This window comes from Protopterus annectens, chromosome 8.part0 (assembly GCF_019279795.1).
Source record: "Protopterus annectens isolate FY-2018-M chromosome 8.part0, PAN1.0, whole genome shotgun sequence".
Taxonomy (NCBI): domain Eukaryota; kingdom Metazoa; phylum Chordata; order Ceratodontiformes; family Protopteridae; genus Protopterus; species Protopterus annectens.
The window spans coordinates 411,340,874-411,365,463 of record NC_056741.1 but is presented as its reverse complement, the minus strand read 5'-3'; the positions used below and the strand labels follow the sequence as shown (position 1 = coordinate 411,365,463).

The window sequence follows — 24,590 nt, the reverse complement described above, 5'->3', positions numbered from 1 at the left end:
ACATACCAGGTTAAGGTCTCTAGAGCGAGTAACCTGTGTACCATTTGACTTATGGATATGCAGCATTTTCAATAAAACAGGGTCAGAGATTGCCTTATATGCAAGGTAGAGATCACCTCTGAGTAGTCTGTATGAAACAGAATAAAGTGACAGTGATTTCAGACAATCCACATAGGACAGATGCTGAAGACCTTGAATTTTCCTTGTGAGGAACCTTTGTGGTCTCTCCAATTGCTGCAGGTGCTTGGAGAAGTACATACCAAAAGGAGGGTTGTACTCAATTATTTGCCTGATGATGGAAGAGTACAGGGAGGTTATAACTTCTTTTTTTTTTTTGGAGGCAATGCCCTTATGAGATTAGCAATATAGAATGTCCTACTTACCACTGTGGAGACATGGTGATTAAAGGTAAGGTTGCTGTCAACCTGTGTGCCAGGTCTCTCACCACTGAGTGTGCACATAGGGTGTTGCTATTGATGTGGTAGTTAGCAGGAATATTGCTCTTACAGAAACGAATGATAATAAATTTTTTTGCATTGAGTTTAACGCCATTACTTTGGCAGCAATCATTTGTTTGTGTAAGACCCTCTTGTAGGATATTGACATCATTTGGAGATTCTATGACCACTCCCAGTTTGCAGTCATCAGCAAACTTTGTCTGCCACAGACCTTTAGTTTTTGCTTGTACTTCACAGAATAGAACTTCTTTAACTTATTGGAGTAAAAGTTAAGGTATGAATGCAGCAGTCTTAGTAGCTATAAATATAAGTTGACCTAAAAGGTTTCCTGCAGCAAAATTATCAATGACTGAACTGCAAAAATTATATCCTTGGTTTTACAATACCAAACACAAAAGTATTTCCATTTTACTGTCTTAACGACTATAAAACTTTGTTGGAATACATCGCCTTTCCCACATACGTGCATGATGCAGCCTTTACAAAACAAACAAAGAAGTTTAAGCTTATGTTACTGTGTCACTGCTTTATTCCTCCACCACCTACAAGCTTTTGTTTAAGAAGGATCACTAATACTTTTATGCTTATGACTAGTGGAGGAATGTCTCTGAAAAGCTGATACAGTTTACGTGCTGGCAAGGGCACATTTTCTGAGGAATATGATATATTTTTCTCATTATGATTACTGTTGCATTGTCTTTCTTAATATTTTAAGGAGCTCAAAAATTCACCCCAAAATGACATACATGGATGACACAATGTGCTTAGACAGGTAGTTTACATACTATAGTAATTCTCAAACATTACTTGTAGAAACAGTGAGGATAAACAATAAGAAACTTGAAGAAAAGAAATACGTGGCTGTTAAAAACTCAAAGGAATCGGAAGGTAAATATATAGTTTGCTCACACTCAGCAACATAAAACATATTTTAGAGCTTACACTTATGGTTATAGTGTGAACTTCAGATCTATCATCCATTTTTCCTCCTCAGACTTCTACCATGTAGCATTTGGAAAGGGTACTATCATTCCCGTTATGTAGTGAACACTAGATGTTTAGAATAAAACAGCAAACAGGCCAATCTAGACATAAACTGCCTATCCACATTTACAACTATATCACAAAATATTGATGAAACTAGGTACCCAAAATGAGATCACAAATATATTTAAATATAGTTCTGAAAACACAGTAGGAAAGAATAAAACCAAATTATAGATTTCTGAAAATATCTTTGCAGATTAAACTATTTCCAGAAGCACAGTCTGTACCCAAAATAAAATGATTTTTGTTTTATTTTGTTTTTATGTACAAATTGATGGCCCCTTCACTACAGCAAAAGTACAGTGCATTCAGACAGTATTGCTGTCAGCTCCAGGACCAGAGATCTAGATTTTGCAGAAAACATTGACAGTGAGAGGAGTAACTGGTGCAGGCATTTTACTGTGGGTGATGGGGAAACTGTTAATCCGTATTTTACTGTGGGTGATGGGGAAACTGTTAATCCGTATTTTACTGTGGGTGATGGGGAAACTGTTAATCCGTATTTTACTGTGGGTTATGGGGAAACTGTTAATCCGTATTTTACTGTGGGTGATGGGGAAACTGTTAATCCGTATTTTACTGTGGGTGATGGGGAAACTGTTAATCTGTATTTTACTGTGGGTGATGGGGAAACTGTTAATCCGTATTTTACTGTGGATGATGGGGAAACTGTTAATCCGTATTTTACTGTGGGTGATGGGGAAACTGTTAATCCGTATTTTACTGTGGATGATGGGGAAACTGTTAAGTCTTCATTTTACGTGGGTGACAGGGAGATTGCTAGTCAGTGTTTTGATTTTTGAATCTGACAAATCCTTGTAATACTGGTATCATTTAGTTATAGCACATGAAAAATATAAACCAATAAAGATGTGTGACATCACAATATAAAACTGAAATCATTCAGATAAGTGTAAGGTGGGTCTCAGCAGTGGTACTAGTGTACTTCTGAACATGAATTAAGTACTTTTGTCAAACACTAAAATAAATATGTTTCTTTTTTTTGTTTTGTTATCAATAATCTCTCATGACTGATGAACCTAGATCCACCATGGTCCATTTCTTCCACCCATCATGCTAGGCATTAGAAACACCAGGAAAGACAGGTGAGATTCAGGGACTGCAAATGCCATACTATAGGAATCAGAATGTATTTCTGCTTGATCTCTAATTGATGCTTGCACCAGCAATGCAAAGCTTGTAACATCGACTTAGTGATGCATGTGTATTCTAGGTAGCTGAAGAAATGTTGTAACAGTGCTATGTGCTACTTATATTCATAAGTAGTTACTAGGCTTGCAGTTCTGAGGACCATTAAAGATCCTAGCCAAAATCTTTAGTTGCGCCAAAGCACTGTCTGGGTAAGTGACTTGCTCAATGTCGCACAGCAGGCAAATGAGAGCTGAAGGAATCTAACCCTGTATTAAAGGAGCTACAGCTCACAGCTTCAAACCACTCCACCAACTGCCAGACAAAGCATACAATCCTGAGGGGACTTGAACCCACAACTCTCCCCACTTAACTCTGTACAAAGCCCTTCATTTACAGGTTGACCTACAGAAGCAAACAACAGCACATGCCATAGCCATGTAGTGCTTTGCTGTAATATTTGACTTTAAGCAGGTGTTACAGACCACCTCCCAACCCCCCAAGATGGGTGAACTAGCACTGACTGTGCACTCACACCTGCCCAATCATGTGTGGCTCCTCCATTGTCTAAGCCAGTAGGTAGTCCCAGGTTATTTGAATCACAGACAGGGCTTTATCCATCTGAGCCATGCAGCCAGCAAACATTGAATTAAATAATGTACCTTCTAGTCACGTCTAGAAAGCACTACACAAAGTGAAGTCAGATCTCCTGTGCAAATGAATGGAGTGACATCACTGGCTGTGGTGATCACAGACTTACGCTTTCTGTACCTATAGCGCACAAAACTTGAAGTGCATTATGTGAACAACAAATAACTAAAGTAATGTTTCTGTCTACTATGGGCCCAATCAACTACCAGTCTAAAGACTTTGGACCAGATATAAGCATTTCTCATGAATTTGCTGAAATAAGGTTAATATTACATATTTGGAGACTATAACACAATTTGCACATCATTCTAAAATATTACATAAAACTACATGAAAACTAAATTGTTATGGCAGCTTGGCATCATACAGTCCTGCAAACACTATTACATCATACAGCAACTTTTTAAGTTGTTTTCCTCATGAGCTCCACCTGCCACATTTCACAGACACACACACACACACACACACACACACACACACACACACACACACACACACACACACACACACACACACTTTCCTCTACAGATTAAGTAAATAGCCTTTGAACTATATTGTGCTATAATCCTGTGCTGTATATGATGCATTATTTGGTTTTCATGACATCTTCCTTATTCCCAGTACTAGATTATAGTCGATTAATATGTTTTGCTTGTGTGAAAACAGTTTTAGAATGTCATTGCCTATATATCATTGCATGTTTCTCTTTATGGCAGGGGCTTCTTCCTCCAATATCATTATTTCTTATGATTCTTTCATGTATCCTTAAGTAACTACTGGCTGAAGCCCCAAACAGACGAACAAAACTAGGCAAAGCTTCGACCTGATTTTTTTCTAGTGGGGCCAAGTTTTCTGCACCCTCTTACTTTCATTTATCAACTCCACAGTTGCAGAATCATAGATGAAACAGATATTTTGAAAGTACAGTAAAATAGCATTGGTGCTGTAGCACAAATAGGGCTGGCAGCGATTTTCTTATAAGAAAAAGCAGTCACTGAGTTGCAGTGCATTCACCTGAGATCAAACACTGCGCTCACCTAACAAAGTTCAATTGCACCACCTGAAACCCAGAATCCTGCCCAAACACTGCACTCACCTAATGAAGTGCTAATAAAAACTAGCAAATCTGAAAACGAATACAGAAACACTCACTTCAAACACATCTGGAATAAGCTTCCACAATTAATTGTATATGTAATAAGCTGGACATCTTTTAAAAACAAACTCAATCTGTACTTTAAAATACAAACTTTATGTAACCACTAACCACTAAAACCGAATATATAATAAAATCAATGTGACATTCACTTACTATCTGTTACAGTTTAACTGTTTTCCTGACAAACTCAGTTCTTAAACCACTTGAATTACAAATATGTACAAGGTGCATTCAGCTCCAAATAACATCAGTACCTCTCTCCTTCTCTTCAGAAGTTCTCCTGTCATATGCTTGATTTTCATAACACTTTTTGCCCATTATGAAGCATACTGATTTAACACCTGAATGCCAATACCCCAGACTTTATATTCTAACATCACATCTTTGAAAATTGTTCTTCTTACCTTTTAACATCACCCCTATACAATATTTAGTTACGTTTTCATATGTCTATGCAATGGTACTCTAAGACTTTCCAGGAAAAATACCAGTGGATTTATCATACTATACTGTACACTAGCTTATATAAAACACAGGCAGAACTATGAATGTTTAAAAAAGGCAAACATTACTTCATGATATCTCGGTAAGATTAACCGCCTTGTACTTTTTTGTTGGTATAACAATGTACCAATTACCAAGTTATATTAATTACTGGCTAATATCTATAATTCTTAGACTATGAACTATGAACTTATATGTCTGATATGCAAAGCTATGGAATGCATCATCATGGACCTAATAAACAAGGATACAGGGAATCTTCAAGTTCTGGATCCCACACAGTTTGGTTTTGTGAAGGGTAGATTATGCCTACTCAACCAGGTCAACTTCTTTGAGTCAGTCACCAGAGCTGTAGATGAGAGCAATGTGGTTCATACAGCCTACTTTGATCTGGCCAGGGCCTTTGATAGCATTCCCCACTCAGGAATCATAGAAAAACTCACTAACCTAGGTATCAACCCCTATATCACTAGGTGGATTGCAAATTTGCTCATAGATAGATCCCAGTGTGAAAGTAGCTGACTCCAAGTCAGACTGCCAACCAGTCATGAGTGGAGTCTCACAGGGTTTGGTCCTGGGTTCTCTCCTGTTTGATATTTACTTCTCTGAAGTCCAGGCCAACACGAAGGGGCTCTGGCTGACATAGTTAGCAGATGATTGCAAGTTGGGAGCTATTATTAACTCCCCAAGTGATGTTGACATCTTGCAGAAAGGCCTCATTGAGACCAATGACTGGTGTCAGAACCATGGCCTTAAGCATAATGCCAAAAAATGTGTCATCATCCCCTTTGGGAAAAACACGGTTCCCATGAATTACCACATTGATGGTAGTCCACTGAACACAGAAGGCATTATAAGAGATCTGGGAACACTGGTTGACAGCAACCTCTCTTTTGGCCACCACTTTGCCACTGTGGTCAGAAAGTCGTTCTATGTGGCACATCTCATTACTAAGGGTTTTGCATCCAGAAAGAAAGAGGTCACTGTCTCCCTCTACTCTTCCCTCATTAAGCCAATCATCGAGTACAATTCCCCATTTGGCATGTACCTCACTAGACACCTGCAACAATTGGAGAGGCCACAAAAGTACCACACAACGAGGATCCTAGGCCTTAAACACTTGTTCTATATGGACAGACTCAAAAAACTCCAACTATTCTCTGTCTCATATCGCCTACTTAGAAGTGATCTCTGCCTGACTTACAAAGCCATGTCTGACCCGGCTCTGTTAGAAAAGCTACATCTAAAGAAATCCCAATCCCTCTGCACCACATGCTCCAGAGACCTCAACCTCATTACCACATTCAACAGAACATGCTGGAGGGACAGGTTCATAACCCAGAGACTGCCCATGCTATGGAATAGACTTCCCATACATGTCAAACAGAGCACCTCACTGGCCCTCTTTAAGAGACATCCTGATGAGTGGATGGGAAATAGAAAACCACTCTGGGGATCACTCCAGTGGCTCTACTCGACAGAGGCACCGGGAGCTAATGTAGTGTGGCATGATGCCAAGGTAATCCTGTGGGCTAGGCTTGCAAAGGATCCAGGGCCATTAGCCTAGCACACACCTATGAACCTATGTTGATCCTTGGTTATGGAGCTTGTCTCCCCAGGCTGCCACTGAAAAAAGACCATTACTCATAACAAACCATAACATAACATAACAAACCATAACATAACATAACGTATCGTAACGTAACATAATATCACACAATGTAACGTAACATAACATAACACTACATCATAACATAACAACATGCATACATACACTCACTTCAAACATACATATATATACACAAATAAAAAAATCTTAGAATTTCTGCTGGACCACAGATAGAAATAGCACCAGCAGTGATTTTTCATGAAGAACATTACTTGATGATTTGCAGAGATGGGAAGTGCACTTGACAAGTTGAAACTTCATACGATTTAAAGCAGACCAAGAACAGGACAGCCCTTTAAATGTACAGAATTAAGAAAATATGCCATCTCCAAAGTGCATAGAGAAAACTTATTAAAAGCTACTATTTGCCTATAACTACTTACTTTTTTAGTACTTTTTTAGTACATCTGCCTTGTAATATACTTGTAAGGTTATATGGTCAACTCCCAGCAAAAGTAAAACTGGTGTTGGTCATAGGGACATGTCCTCTTTTTATGTTGTCATGTTGTCAGCAATAGAAAGGGTATCTGATAAAGGCAAGAAAATTTAATGCATTGCAATAAAAATAATATTGTGTGTAATAGAAGCAAAGTGAGTGGCAGCAGAGAAATCAGTTATAGAGCGATTTTCTTAATCTTCCTCACTGAAATATTCATTCACTGAAAAAGTTCATACGGATAGATGTAACTTACACTCCACTACTCATTTTATATGCTTTTATTGACTGTAGGATATGGTGAAGAAGACTGTACAAAATTATGTTTACCCATCTGTAAGGGACTCACATATAAGCCCTGGTTTCTTCTAGAAGATGGTGAGATACTGAATTATCTTCTGCTAAACAAACTTTGCAGTGCCTGTCTAAAAGAAAAAACAAAACAAAAAGGAAATGGGAGTATGCGTCCATAAATGTACAGTAGTGATGAAGGTTTCATAGTTGGACTGCCTCAGTGCTTGCTGTCAGAACTCTGTCCTGAAGAAGAATGCTGTATATGCAGGAACCTACTGACTACCGACATACTCACATAGGAAGCCTGCGAGTGACATTTGCATAATGGAAAACTCAGGTAATTCAGCTATCACAAGAATGTACCAGCACTGCTAACCCAGACCTGCCAATGGACTCAGATTGCTAGATTATAGATAAAGGAGAGAAGTGCAAAGCAAAAAAAAATCAGCTGTTCTCCTTCCTCCTTAGGTGAAGGGTAAGAAAATGTCACCTTGAAATACTTAGCAGAAGCCATAGGATTTGAGGAGAAATTATACACGAAAGTGTTTATCTGGCATAACACCATTGTGTGTTCTTATCTTGCAATTGTCTGCCACCAGATTCAGTCCTGTCGGACTTCAGTCATACTAAGATCAGTTCTAGATGTTCAGTAAAGACATACTCCTTAAAGGAAAATGTCCCTTCCCCATTGGGTGCACTGGAAAGAAACTAACCACAGTATTAAAGGTAAAACAATTAGTTAAACAGATACTATAGCACAGACAAAGTGGCAACATGAAAAGAAAGATAAGGAGAACATTATAACAAATTAAGAAAAAGAACACACCTAGATACTAATCTGCTTAAGTACTGGCAATATTGCTGAAGATAGGGGTTGTATTCCAGCTTCCAGAATGTGTCTCCCTCATTCACAAGAATAAATCACCTCCAGACCCAGATAGTGTCTGCTTCTGGACCATATACCTTTGACTACTGAAAACAAAATATTGAAATGGCAGACTCAAGCAAGCATAAATCTATTAAGCCAACCAGATAAATATTATATATATGCATATATGTGCACACACACACACACACACACACACACACACACACACACACACAATTACAGACAGATAAATATATGGGTGGCTATTTAAACCACAGACCACAACAACTATGACATTTTCTATTTTGACAAATTTATTTAGACAAGATAAATAAATTACTTTTAAAAAGTGTAGGCTGTGGCAAGAATGGCATATGCCTGGTAACACTTGGAGTTGCACATATGGAAAACTGTTTCTGCATCCAAATAAAACAATATTTTATTGAAATTAATTCATCCAAATACGTCTATATTATCAGCAAATCTGGTATTAGGTAATAATGTGATTCACTTAAGAATGTAATTTTTCTCTCAAATAAAAAGCCCTGAGAGTCTTGACCCATTATCCTAAGCAAACGTAAGCACGTCATTTAAAGTGTTGATTAACTGATGGTTAGCATTATGAAAAGAGATGTATCAGTCCCTGCCTTGGCATTCATCACCCATAGTACAACACAGAATAATAGAAATGTTTAAAAGCTCAGACATGTTACCTTTACTACACTGATCCTACAGCTAATGGATTTATCTGATGCTCTAACTTATTGCCACGACGTAACCAAGCAAACACCTCAGAAGACCACTAATTAAAAAACACCAGCTGAACAAATACAAATTAGTGCCTTTTGATATACAACACAGTTGAAATTTTGTAATAAATAGAAGTTTATAAATGCATACATGAGGATGGCTAATTAAGCTTTGGGTCGTATCATTCTTGTCTGACATGGTTCATACATCAACAGACACTGATATTTCAACATCTTTCTTCTCACCCCAGTTGTACCATACAGCCTCAGTTCTAATACCTTTGCCAGCTGAATGGCCCTAGCCTCCTACATGATATAAGGTCTTGTACCTTTCCCAAACCCTTTTTACATTGCTAATGTCTTTTAGATAAATATTAGGATAGAGACTAGACCCTTTTCCCATCACCTCCACTACTACTTTTCTAATGAGGTTTAATGCATCAACTTTAATGAATTTAACGTTCATATTAACAATCCACTATAATACTCTAATTGCTATAAATATCTGCACACTATAATAACATTATGATATTGACTGAACCTAACTTTATTCATTTTTCTTTTAAATATTGTTTTCAGTTTACATTTTTCTTATTTTTATGACACTGAATGTGCTGAATGCATTATAACTATGCATTGATTATCTTTATTGTTTGTTGGCTTTGTGCCCTGGCCGTGGCTGCAAAGGGACCCTGGACCAGTCCATCTACCAGGATTTCAAAATAAATAAATAAAACCAGTAGCCTAGCTGAAGAGACCACCGAATAGGAGCACTGTAAGAGTAATAAGAAACCCCAGCCTGTAGCCTGGCTTCAGCATTTTACACCTGCCGCACACTTTCAGGCTCAGTGTTGGAAAGCCAAAGGTAGAAAGTATTACAGTAATTCATATGAGAGATGAATAAGGCCTACACTACCATTTGGAGGTCCTTTGATAGAATAGGGTACCTGATATGACAGATGTTCCTCATATGATGCATGAAGAGGAAAACTGTCTCTGGTGCTAGTCACTGTGGTACAGAAAGATAAGGAGTATCCTAGATAACTAGAAAAGAAACATTTTAGTGTCAGAGTACAAAGGCAAAGATAATGTATACAACTTCAGGCACTACAGAGCTATCAAGTTTCTGTCATATTGCATCAATCTGCTGGAGAAGGTTATATATAAATAGATAAGCATGGCAGTGGAAAGTAAGACCAGCAATAAGCAATTCAGATTTAGCTCAAGATGCAGTACAACTGACCTAATGTTGCAGTGAGACAGATAATGGAGAAGAAGCTGGAGATGAGGAAAGACTCCAAATGGGCGTTCTTAAACATGGAGAAAGCATATGGCAAATTTCCATGAAAGATGGTTTAACTGGCCCATGATAGTTCAAAGTCCCAGAAACATTGGTGGAATTAGTGCAGGCTATGTACAGGGACCCAGTAACACAAGCATGAACAGTGTTTGGACTCACAGAGCAGGTCCAAAAAAGAGTGGATGTGCATCAGGATTCATTTCTGAGTCCACTCATGTTGGAACAAGTGATGAATTAAATAATCAGATCGGTTGGAGGGGCAGATCAATAAAGCTGCCATATGCAGATAATGTGGTACTACAAGCAGATTCTGAAGAGGAACATCAATAAAATATTGGGACTCGATAACAAAGCTGCAGGTATATGGAATGAAAGTGAGTATCAGACCAGACAGTGGTCATGACAGAAAATGTGGGAGATTAGATGAAGCATGTAATTAAGATAAAAGGGAAAAATAACAAACAGGTTAACAGCTTCAAGTATCCTGGAAGTGTGGTTGAGAAAAAGGGAATTCTGAATGAGGTGGTCAAAACTAAAACTGAAGGTTCTACTGACAGATGGCACAAAGTTTTAGGGGGAGTGTGGAAAGAAGCTTAAAATCATGGTATACAAAACAGTGGTATGACCAGTGCTTCGGCATGTCAGAGAAACCTGAACAGTATAGGCAGAGCAACAGATGAAGCTTGAGATGATGGAGACAGATTACCAGTGATGGGTAGTAGGTTACGCACTGTGGGTCAGACAAAGAAATGAAGACATCAGACCTGTATCCAAACTAGCCCCAGTTTCAGAGAAGTCAGGGAAAATACTTTATGGTATTTCAGTCAAGTGTGTAGGAAAGCAGAAGATGAACTGGTAAAGCAGGTATGGATGAAACATGAAGATGGTAATTGGAGATGATAAATTCAGCCAGCAGATGGAATGCATGAGAGGGAACCTTCAACATCTGTGTACGACCATTGAAGAAGGCAGGAGAGTGGCACTGAATTGAGAGAGATGACGACAGATGACATTATACCCCAGAACCAAGTAAAATAGGAAAAGTGGAATGCTGGTGATGATTATGATGAAGATGACAGCATCAAGTCTGGATAATCACAGACATCTGGTCCAAAAATGTCAGCCATTCATCAGGGATCATGCTGGCATTACTCTCCTTGAACGTAAATTCCAAATTATGGGTCCAACAGAAAATGTGAGGCTCAGGGACAAAAGCAACAAAGGACCTGCATATGGTGTGAAAGTCATGCTTACAGTCTTGGTGGGCTGACTTTTAGTTTGCTTTGGCACATCCGTAATAGAATGGCTTCTGAAGTTCAGAATAGACTACAAGTGGCTAAGAAAAGGAGAGGTAAATATGAATGTTATTTCTGTAACAGTGACACTGTAACCCTCTCCTTTTAATAACTTAAATAAGTAGAAGGAAGTACATAGAAAAGAAAAGTATATCCAATACAGAGGCCTGAGGCAGCCCAAAACTCAAAACGGTAGCCAGAGGATGTGTTTACACTTGAGTTGACCCTCATAAGGGTACGTGGTAAACCAATTTAGGATCATAAAATATATACCACAGTAGGTCCACAGGCACTTCAGTAGAATTTTATAGTCACCACTTCAAAGGCAGCAGAATGATCAAGGAGAACAAAGACAGAAGATCACTTACTGCAAGCAGATCATTAAAACAAGTACAGTTTTATTGCTCTGACAAACTATGAAACGAGAATATTATGAATTTCATATTGCATGGAAATGGGTTATGAGACAGAAATGTTGTTGGTAGGTTTAATGAAACTGCATCCATACACTACTGCAGTTTTTTTTATCAAGCCAAGTGTCAGTAATATCAGTGAAGCTGGTGTCCTGAGTGCAGACCATATGACCAAGGACTGACTAGTGACTCAGATACTGGAGGAGACAGCTGAGATGGTGGGAGTCATGAAGTGATGGCAGCTCACCCATCCTGGGAGGGAGTCAGCAACTAACTGTGGCTCACCCATCCTGAGTGGAAGTCAGCAGCTGATGGCAGCTCACCCATTCTGGGTGGAAGTCAGCAACTAACTGTGGCTCACCCATCCTGAGTGGAAGTCAGCAGCTGATGGTAGCTCACCCAATCTGGTTTGGAGTCAGCAGCTGAGGGTGTGTCACCCATTTTGGACGGAGGGAGACATCCTCAGTCTGCTGGAAAACAAAGCCAGGAGGCAGTGTATAGCTCAGAAAAGGAGCACCGGTTTGCCAAGTAGCTCTTACATTGTAGGTGGGTGTCAAAAGAAGCACAGAAACCCATTAATGGGCCACCACAGCAAGACCCACTTCAGTGTTGCATATGCCAAGAAAAAGAAGGAAAAAAATACTTCCTACTAAATGACATCCACAATCTTCAATTCTCATCTTACGCTCTCCATTCCTTACGAAATAGGAAGAAAGGGAGATGAATGGGTGAATAAGGGGAAGTGGCTAGATAGCTGACCCAATAGAAACTTGTGAAAACAGATTCATTTTCTGATTCCAGAGTCACATCATGGTGCTGAAATATTCTAATTTAAAGTTTGGCTGCCATATGATCTAACACTGCTACAAAAGAGACATCTTGCATCCTGCACTGTGTCATGAACACCTTTTGTTTGGCAAATGTCCAGCATCAGTCCCAGGAAAGTCTTCATTTCTACTTAGACCAGATATGCTTCCTGTCACTGTTTGAAGACCCCAGTGAATATAAAAACAGAATGACTACATTCAAACATCACTTACTTATTGAACAGACTGAGCTTGAATCATGCAGTCATCCAGGTATAAAAAGGTGTGAAACTCCTTTAACCTGAGTGCTACAGCAGCAGGGGCTAAAAAACTGGTGAAGAGTCTGTTCGTCATAGTTAGGTCAAAGGTGGCAGAACTGCAAATGGAAGGTGTTACATCCTCACTTGAAATTTCAGCACTCTCCTGTCTTGTGGTAGTACCTCAGGAGTCAGGTTATCATTTGCAATATTTAAGCATGATTACCCCCTGGAATCCAGCCTAGGGCTATGCTTGTTAATACCAGGTTAATCAAAAGTATCCCCAGTCTAATATCAGACTTGCTCCACACTTCTGATCTCGCATTTATAATAAAAGACTTGGTTGGATGGCAACTCTAGAACTCATTAGGCAGTATCCGTTCGGCCATGTCTTCATGTCATTCATAGCCCTAAGCAGGACAGTATTAGCAATATGTAGTTATATGTTTTATATTCAACTAAGAGATAACCTGGGTGAATGTTGGAACTACCAATGCCTTTGAGTGTCTTACTGGGACAGAAGTGAATGGCTGATTTTTGTTAGTGTGCCATACATCTAGATTCCTGGGAGAATTCTTGTAATTCTCCAGTCTCCTGCTTGATCTTGCAGAAATATCAAAGATGATTAATTTTGTGAGGCATTAATACCTGGGTTGATGATAAGACAAATAAACTTGTGATCTTTTTGAGAGTCATGACTTTAGTCAAATAGTTACCTCATGGTACGCTTTCTGCATTTAGAGACAGGTCTACCATGTTGTCTTTGCATGAAAACATGCAGCACTGCAGTGAGCTGTATTTGCAACCATGCTAAAAGCAAATTAGTCAGTTCATTGGAGAGGCATATGCTAATTAGCCATGTGATCTTCCCCAGAACTACCTGTGGTAAGGCATTTACACAGCCAAGCAACTCAGTGAATCACCTAACTGTATAAATTATCATTAGCACTCCTGGAGAGTCTCAGTAATGAACACAGTCAAAAAGCTGCATTCATTCAGCATAGCAGAGCAACATGCTATGGAGTTTAGTGGTCAGGCAGTGATAGGGGTGTGTGAGTGTGTGTATGTGAGGGGCTGTATGCGTGAGTGTATATGTAAGTGTGTGCATGCCTGGAAGGTAGTAGTAGGAGGGTTAGTGAGGGGCTAGGTTGGATATGTGTGCATGCGTGTGTGTGTGTGTGTGTGTGTGTGTGTGTGTGTGTGTGTGTGTGTGTGTGTGTGTGTGTGTGTGTGTGTGTGTGTGTATATATGTATGAGTGAATGTATGATTGTGGCCGTGGGTACCATCAGTGGGGAAGGGGCTGTGTTGAAGACGGGAAGAGGCATGGCTGTCATACTTCACACATCCCTAGACTAATATACAAACCCTGCAATATTCAGTTAGGGGGAACACTAGCCACCAGGGATATCTCTGAAGATGTAGGATGGGGAACACTAGCTACCAGGGGCTACACTGTAATTGCACAACTTAACAACACTGACATATAACTTGGGTTGGAGAAACACTATCCATCAGGGGTTACACTGTAATATCATGCCTTAACAGCACTTACACATAATATGGGTTGGTAGAACAGTAAACATCAGGGATATTCTATATTTCATGGCTTAATCTTACATAATTAAAAAAAAAAGTGGAGTGGAGAGCCACTAGCTACCAGGCATAATTTTTTAGCTAACTGCATGCCTTACAGGTACTAAAATGGATTCCAATCCTGTACCCTCACATGGAGAATATTACACTTCTTCACCACCACTAGACACCAGGGATGCAATGGAAGAAAGTTAAGTTAGTAGAACAAGTTGTTTTCTAACATATATTGAGGATCTTTGGCATTATTCAAAGACTGCAATAGTTTGTTATGAGAGAGATGGGCAAGGAACAGAAAGCATAATTGTCAACCTTTTAGTGCAAGAAATGTACACATATCCAAAAGTAACAGTGAGATAGAGACAGAGGGAATGATTTTAACTATACCTCTTAGAAAGTCACTATAATAACAGCTTTTGCGCTACTATGTAATTACTGAAGACTATGAAGTGTGAAACTCTAATGTCTGGCATTAATGACTGACTATAATCATCCATGATTTATCAGGGCAGGAAAAAGGAGACACTGGGAACATTTTGACAACACAGGGACAGGTATGGGGTGTGTACATCTGTGTGTTTGTTTGAATGTATGTATAGATGTGTGGGAGAGTGAATGAAGAAGGGTGTCTGTGCTAATACAATGTTTCGACCACCACTGCCAGGAAAGTGCTGATCTCAACTTGCGATAGTTAACAGCAATTCAAAGACATTCAGATTAATGATAATGAAGTTTGCCTTATTGCAGCTAATGTGTCTCTGAATCTCAGTTTTGTAAATTGTGGAAACAGGGCCTTTTTCTGCAGCCTGTACTAGCTCTGGGGTTCTTTCTGAGTCCCCAGGTAAACAATAAAAAAGACTGATGATAAGTATAGCTGACCACAATATTCCTTTAAAGAAAGCTGTGTAATTAAAGCAGTAATGTTGTGTGCAGCATGATCTGAGCGAAAGCAAAGACAGATCACCTGTATAATGAAATGACAAGGGTACAAATATTACTTGCTCCCTACTGAAATGTTGGCACTCGAAATGCTAAGTGCAGTCAAGCAGTAAAAAAAGACCCAAAACCTGGAGAAAAACAAATCTCAAAAATCGCTCTTCCCCTTCCAAATTATTTTGGGGGAGGGGCTAAACCATACCTCTCGACCTCTTAGCTCAATAAATCTGAACACAGTCTAAAATAAAAAATGTTACTCTTACAAACTTAGAATAACAGGATGTGTGTTAGCATATATTTTCTTAAGGATATGAAGTCTGAAACTGCAATGTATGACACTATTTAGTGATTTCAGTCCTCAATGATGTGTCTAAAAAAACACAAATTTTATGAGGAACAGACAAATAATATGAGGCAAAAATCCGGACATTCTGTGAAAATCTGGACAGTTGAGAGGTATGAAATGTATATAAACCAACAGTGAGATCGCCATACCTCAGAGAAACAGGAATATTCTAAGAAATGGCATCTCAAACTTAGTACATGTAAGTCCGTTGTTTTGGCCATTCAGTTTCCATGTTTTGGGAATTGGTCTAGTGTGTCCTGACATTTCAAATGGTTACCATATTAATATTTCTAATGTGGCTAGTGAATATAAGACACACAAGAAAAGAGCCATCAGAAACACCATTAATGAAAGGAAAAAGAAATGAAATACAGTTACCAATCTGAACTTTGTATTTAGAGTTGAGAGGTAGCTAGTAAACTAATACAATGATGTACTGGGTTTGGGAGGATGGCCTAATGGTTAAGGTGTTTCCCTTACAAACACAAGATGCAGGGTGTGAGTCTCACAAGGGATAATTGGCTAGGCTTACAATGGCTCGCAGTTAGCCTAGTACTAACCTATGAACCTATAATTCAGTCCGTATAGCTTCAGTGTCCTTATTCTAAGAAACACTATCACTAACCTTAGTGAAATAAAAAACACAGCTCCCATCCATTCATTACTATCCATAGCTTTATGGTAACATAAAGTTATCCAATGGTACTTCCATTCCTGAACTCAGGCTACATTTTACTTAGTAGCCTAAATATTTCCAGGCAATTGCACACCGAGTAGATATTGCAGTTTCAAGCAACTTAACAAAGGTAAAAGAATGGAAGATATATCTGTAACAGTCACTTTACAATTTACAGAAGTAACTGAACTTTTAAGAAGTTGAAACACAAAAGCTAATTTAAACAGAGAAGAAAATACACCAGTTTTCCATTTTATTTTTTTTTCTCCACATGTGCCTTCCTGACAGCCATCCCAGTGGCCTATATCCACACAGGGTCTTCTGGCCACTCCTATTTCCCCAATCTAAAGCAGAGTTCATGGCCAGGGCCAGCATAAACCCTAAGATGATCCTGAGAGGTTGAGCTGTACGACTTTCAACCAGGTGTTTTTTTACTGCTTACAGCCTACCCCATTCCCTGATGTGTATGATTGCTAGTCACCAAGGGGGACAAACAACAGGCAGACCATACCATACTTTTACATGGAGTTACTGCTGACAAACTGCTCTGCCCCTTAGCCAAAGCACATCACAACTGGCTGCTAAGCCTCCACCAAGAAGCTTCTGTTGGTCTGCATGCCCATGCACATGTCACCCTCCACCCTACCCCATCCCCAATATGGGAATGCCCACCCTCCCTGTCACTGTGTAAGTCAGGTGTGCTACTAAATGAACCCAGGTCAACTGGGCTGTAGTCAAGGCTGTATCCCTCTATGCCACAGACTGGCAGTTTTCAATTTTAAGTTTTTTTTTCTTTTTCTTTTAAGATCCCTAAGGAGGGATGACAAAATATTCCTCTTCTTTCTTCCCAAGGTCAGCATTGACATACTTTAGGGATGAGGAAAGAGATAGATGGACACTCTATAGTGGATGTGAAGAGCTTGAGGGACTCTTCAAATGAGGAATCCTTAGAAAGGAAACTAGAAAGGAGACAAATTCATTGTCTATAGACTCTTAACAACTTGCCACACACACACACAGTGAAGAATGAGAGAGAAGATGTGGTCCTCCCATGTATGGGTCAGAAGGTTAGACAAATTGCTATTTCAGTTGATACTAAATGTTCTGTCAGCCATTGCTGCTGGGAAGCAAACACAAGGAGTGGCAAGAGGTGCTAAGACACCACAGTAACATCCAGCACAGGCCTTAAGCTCCAATTTTAAATTGTGTTGTCTATGAACTATGTTCTACAACACGCAGAATGGGCTGAGAAAACCAAGCCTTTGAAAGCCAAGGATCCAAATGTGGGAACAGAATGGCTTATGTTGACAAGTAGTTAGTTATTCAAGATAAGATAAAAAGAATCAGTCCCCACAGACCTAAGTTCAGGCCCAGAAACATGCCCCAGGAAAAGCAAGGCCAGCTCTTGTATCACTAGAAGTAACACCTCTCAACTGTCCAGATTTTTGCATCATATTTTTGGTCTAGTCATCATAAAATTTGTGATTTTTATTTTGGCAAATCACTGAGATGATCTCAGGATTGAAGTCACTAAATAATGACATACATTTGAGTTTCAGACTTCCTATCCTTCAGAAAAATGCATGCTAAGACAAATCCTGTTATTCTAGAAACTTTTTAAGTTTATAAGAGCAATATTTTAAATCTGTCCCTATTTTTGGGCCATTGTCCCACTATTATGGAACGTTTCTCCCCAGGCCTCCACTAAAAATGAGCTCTGTGCCAATCGGACATTCCCAGTAAACAAATGTTAAATAAATACAATTATGTCAGGCTTTGTTCAGATTTTTTGCACTGAGTGGTTGAGAAATATGTTAGGATATTAACTTCCTCTAGCAAGTGAGGGCCAGTAGTGGTCACAGCCCAGGTCTCCTTCCAAGAGTGAGTGTAAGGTGTCTTTCTCTGATCAACCTTGATCCTTTCCACAGAAAAGAAATGAGACAGCAGTCCTTTCTGTAAATAGCTAAAGGGCACTGCAGGTAGGGCATATTCTAAAGTATAACAGAACCTAGACTTAAATCAGTGTTCCGCGTCTCTTACCTACTGCCTTTTGTGCTCCTGTCTGGGATCTTTATATGAGCCCTTCCTCAAGTCCCCCCCCCCCATCTTTAATTGTTGGATATCGATGAAGACCTCAAGCTGTTCTTTTTAATGCCAGGGTCAAATACAGACATATTCCAACAACATACCTAAAGAGGATACTGAAAATGTGTTAAAACAACTAACAATAACTGACGGTCCTGGGGGCGCACACACGTTAACCATGGGGGTCTCTTGAGCTGCCACAATAAGAATGTACACAGATATTCCACCACTATAAAGAACATCTCGTGATCTATCTTTCAACTATACAACATAAAATAAAACATGAAAAATGTTAAGAAATCAGTAATGTTCATAGGAACAGTGATGGAAAAGTGAATACAGAACTGATAACATTGCTTTACATTTTTTTTTAAGGGAAAAGCAGTCTTAAGTCTTTGAGTAATAGACATTTGTAGACTTGCAAATTGAAGAGTCAGTAAAGTACAATCAGCCAGTAAGGCAAAGTGCTACTGAGATGTGATCAGAAGTGTTTACTTGGGGCATGGATATATTTACAGAAGTGACATGATGTTATAGGCTGCCTGAGAAAGACTGAAATACAAGTTGAAATACTGTAAATGCAGCAAACAAAAATAAGAACTTGAGCATTGTTAATCAGAGAAATAAAAAAGATATAACTAAAACAGACTACCTGAACATTAGACAAGAGTTTCATTAGTAGTTCTGAATCCTAAACGCATGCAATCACTGTATAACCTAGATCCATTTTCACTCTGAATTCAATTTCAGTATTCCTAGAAGCAAACATCAATCACCTCAAAGTGCAATTCTTAATTAGAATGAAATACATAATAAGTATATGTTTTCTTGCACTTAGCTAGAAGATGAGCTGTTGGCTATGCAGAAGAAGCTGAAGGGTACAGAAGATGAACTTGACAAATATTCTGAAGCACTGAAAGATGCACAAGAGAAGCTGGAGCTTGCAGAGAAGAAAGCAGCTGATGTGAGTACCCTCATTAAAAACACAAACTGGTGCATGTTTAAATGTAGTATCTTCAGTTCAAGAAGCACCTGTGATCATTACAACAGGGAACAGTCTTTGCACTGGTTGTGTGACAGAACTAACATATTCAACTGAAGACAAACAGATTGCACTACACTGATAACTAACCTGTTGTGAAACAGTTATCCCACCTCTGTCTGAAGAGCAGTTCATCAGAGCTTACCACCTGATCACAACTGCTTGAGTCTAGGGCTTGTGTAAAACAAGTGGGCATTGTTTTTGTATGCTCCCCCTTTTCCCAATACTACATGATTATGGAATTAATATCTATAATGTTCGGGGTGTCTGAGGCTTGCCCCAAAAAGACACTTATTTTGGGCTGTCCCCCTACTTTGGATGCAAAAGGAAGCTTTTGAGGTGCTGGGATCATGATGTTGCATGTTGAAGTCACTCATAGCACAAGCTTCTGAAACAGTCAACTGACTAGACAAATAATAAAAGATAACAGTAATTATAAGCCAATCGGCCTCACCAGCTTTATACGCAAAGCTATTGACAGTATCATAGCAGAACTCATTTTTACAGGCATAGGCAACTTAACTGATCTAGGCTCCAGTCAGTTTGGTTTTGTGAAGGAGAGTTCCTGTCTCTTGAACATAGTAAGCTTCTTTGAAAAAGTAACAGAGAATGTGGGCAGTGGTCACTCCATGCACATTGCTCATCTCGACCTGGCCAAGACTTTATATTATCTACCACACTACTGAAAATTAGGCAAATTTAATGTAAACCTCTACATTGTCCAGTGGGCTGGAAATTACCTATCCAACACATCTGAAGTTGTGAAAGTTGCTGGAAGCCTCTATGAATGTAAAATTGTAGCTAGTGGGATGTGACATGGATCAGTGCTGGGCCCTCTCCTATTTTTATTTTATTTATTTATTTAACATTTGTTTACCAGGAGAGACCGACTGGGCATGAATCCCATTTTCAGCAGAGGCCCGGGTAGAAAAGCTCCACAAAAGTTGGTACAGTAAATGCAATATTTGGCATTTATTTTGCAGAAAACCAAGCAAATATCCCAAAAGTGTAGTTAATGACAGCTTTTTCAGTGCACTGATTATACATGTCTGTCTATCTATTTCGGGTCTATGTTTACTGATCGAATGGCATGTTCATCGAACATTCATTCATCATACATATGCCAACAAAGGTTTGTTTCAATGAAAGACCATATGATCATAAATCATATCATCGAACTATCAGAGATGGCCAACATAAACAAAATGGCATGTAGCACAGGGTCTATATTACAACGTCGAACTTGTATAAGTTTGAACATTGTAATATCGAACCCAAAAGTCTGAAATCCAAAAATAGCAAAGCCACGGCACACCTGGGCCATTTTCAGGGCTTTGCTATTTCCTTCACTGTGGTGCGATCTCAGAGTTGGTATATTTAAGTAGGGGGGGTGGGGGGTGAAGCCCCCCACTTCAGTTTAAGTTTAAGGTTTAATTTTTTTTTGTCACAGAACAGCAATTTTTTTTCCCTGGGAAAAAAATCGCTGTTCTGTATTTTTGTTATGTTTGGGTTTTGGAGTTTACAGTTCGATATTACAACATTTGAACTTTTGTTAGTTTGACGTTGTGATATAGACCCTGTAGCACATACTAACCGGTATGGCAGGGATAAAGAAATCTGTCATTTCCCCACTGTAATGCGATCTCAGGGTTGGTATATGTAATTAATGGGGGGGCATAGCCCACCACATAAGGAGGGTCTGGTGTTTACTGAATCCTCCACATGTGGGGAGCTATGCCCCACACACCCCCCGCTAATTATATATATGAACTCATAGATCACAGTACAGTGAGGAAAGGGCAGAGTTCCTTATTCATACCATTCAGATTAATACATACTATGTGCTGTTTTGTTTATGTTAGCCAACTATGATCGTTCGATGATATGATTTACGATCATATGGCCTTTTGATCAAATGAACTTTCGATGCTATGTGAATGTTGAATGGCCATTCGATGAACATGCCATTCAATCAGTAAACACAGACCCATTTATTTCAATACCACTGGAAGATTCTAATAATAATCAACATAGACCAGATCTAAAATTTCTTGATAGTAAAACAAATCTGTTCCAGTCTTGCTTCATGATCTGCCAGGAAATGAATAAGATATCATATCTTCTCTTGGATTATTCTTGTCATTAGCAGTAATCTCTTTGAACTTCCATGCTCAAGCTGTACAGACATTTCTGCCGCCCCCACCACACACACACACACACACACACACACACACACACACACACACAAAATATAAGCTTTTTTTACACTTAAGAATGGTAAAGTACCAAAAGCAAGGAGTAAACACTACAAACCAAGCAAAAGTATATAATCCAAGTGGAATAAGCCGATGAACCAGCAAATCTATAATACACCTCTTTATTTGTCAATTCAGCAAAACTAAACGATCCAAAACACACAAAAAAAAAAAACAAATACAAATCAAATAAAACAATAAAAACGATTAAGTGCTTTCATCCACTATATCGTGGACTTCATCAGAATCAGATACAATAATTGAATGATTCATTTTATAACCTTTTTGGCGCCAACGTCTTGTAAAGATTTAAAGCCATATTCATCATATTTTTTCAAAAACACGTTACCTTTCTATGTCAATTCATAGTTCAAGTAAACTTTAGTATGCAGTGAGCTCCTAACAAACATTACCTATATTAAAATAATAAATATTTTAAAATCCCTTTAAATAATATCCTATCAACCTTATATTAAATTTGTTGTTTAAAACATCAAAATACAGTGATATATATTATAATATGTTAAAACCAGGCATATAAAATTCCATTAATTTTTATATAACCATATGTATGGGCTGAATACTAAAGTGCGCTTGTGCATAATAAAATATAAATACATATACGGATAAATATAAAAAATATAAAAAAAATATATATATATATATATAAATATAATATCTTCTAACCTATTCTATGATATATGAATAATATTATTGTTTTAATTGATTTGTATTTTTTTTTTTTGTGTGTGTTTTGGATCGTTTCGTTTTGCTGAATTGACAAATAAAGAGGTGTATTATAGCTTTGCTGGTTCATCGGCTTATTCCACTTGGATTATATACTTTTGCTAAGAATGGTAAAGTGATACTCATAGATTCTTGTCAGCATTTATTTCTTTAATTAATGTAATACTATCAATGTATCTACTTTGAACAATAAACTGTTTATACAAATAATTTCTTCCTTTCCTTACATACACTCATGATTTTTAACCATATACTAGTATTTATATTATTCATAGTCCCACATAAAGGCACATACAAGTGATTTATCTTCCTGGAAAATAACTGAATATGTTCTGTTTTGGCTTACACCTGCCCATAATGTGACCAACTCCTTTACCAGTGTGGGAATTCACCTCACTATTTAAACAATACAAAACCCATTTCTTGCTTATTGCTCTAGCACTGTTTCACATCTTGCCCTAACCTCCTCAAATGTGACAATTATGTTTTTCGCATATGGAATAAATTTCAAAAGATAATGTATAATACCAAGAAATCTCATAAATGATTGTCTATCCTCCAGTGGTAGTATTTTCACTACTGCTTTGATGTTCACATTATTTGGTTTCCTGCATTCTGAAGACAGAACATGACTCAAGTATGTTGGCTCTGTAACTTTGATTTTACAATGTCCAGATTGAAATTATACTGCCTTAGTCTATTTAAGCTAAATCACTCTTTTATTGTGTTCTCTTTAGATCCATCTCAGTTAAAGTATATAATCATTAGCAGTGAAACACCTTTTGAGCCTCTTGATCATTTGAATGACAGCTAAAACACTTCAACTATTCACAGAACATCACATATAAGTCTTAGCAATCCATAACTTCCTATATATGGGTTAAACACATGCATCTTAAACTCTTTTCATTAAAATGAATTTGTCAAAACTTCTGGTTACCATTAAGTGTAGAAATCTACTTTGCATTAGCATAACTGAATCCACTTCTTTGATTGTAAAAGTGGATAATGCATCCTTTTAAAAGTTTTAATATCTCATACACACATGCGTGTGTACATGCACATGCAAGCACGTGCACACACACACACACACACACACACACACACACACACACACACACACACACACGCTGCCATGCTGCACACACACACCAGAGAAGACTGGCAGAATTTGCTAATATCCCACAGTTTTCTTCCTGGACTGATAGTTCTACCATCACTCTGAAGAAAGCAATCTTGTAGGCATGTGCCATACAACATGCTACCCAACACTGTAGCTTCTCAGATAAACATCAATGCATGAATACACTTATAATTAATAAATACCAGGAATAAGCGCTTAAAGTTAAATAGATGAACTTTACTTAAATAATAAAGAAAGTAGGGCAGATACACAGTAAAATACACATAAGTTGGCACACAAGGAAAATTAAATGATGTTCCATGGTTAGGCTTCTATAGGAATAGCGTACATAAGAATAGCTAGTACTCACAGATGATTCCTGTTACAAAACAAGGCATGCTTCGTCTTCCTCAACTAATTTTTCAAATGCTATGGCATGCAGTCATATAGCATATGCTTTCCCCAGTCCCACTGTCACTGGGGAAACATATTGCAAACCGGTTGTTTACTCAGCATAAGAGTCACAAATGTCTGTTAAAAGACAAGCTGTTTTTCTTGAATTGTATCTTAATGATCTTACACCCATTCCATTCCACTTCTCTTTTCTCCTTGTTTGTTATAATAGCAGAAGTCACTGTGATGTGCAGAGGATGAGCACACTTTTGTGTCTTTAACATGTGGACAAACTCTTTCCTTTTTACCACAAGGACATACACTGCAGAAAAACATAAGTG

General features: G+C 38.4%; 1 protein-coding gene across 3 annotated transcripts in view; it reads left to right on the top strand.

Annotated features, from left to right (window-relative positions):
- LOC122808839 (tropomyosin alpha-3 chain-like) overlaps positions 1–24,590 on the top strand; it is a 609,453-nt gene that overhangs the window by 11,421 nt on the left and 573,442 nt on the right. For all 3 annotated transcript variants that reach the window (XM_044079925.1, XM_044079924.1, XM_044079926.1), the window contains exon 2: positions 19,528–19,653. In XM_044079925.1, the coding sequence (XP_043935860.1) occupies positions 19,528–19,653 (126 nt within the window). The remainder of the gene's footprint in view (positions 1–19,527; positions 19,654–24,590) is intronic.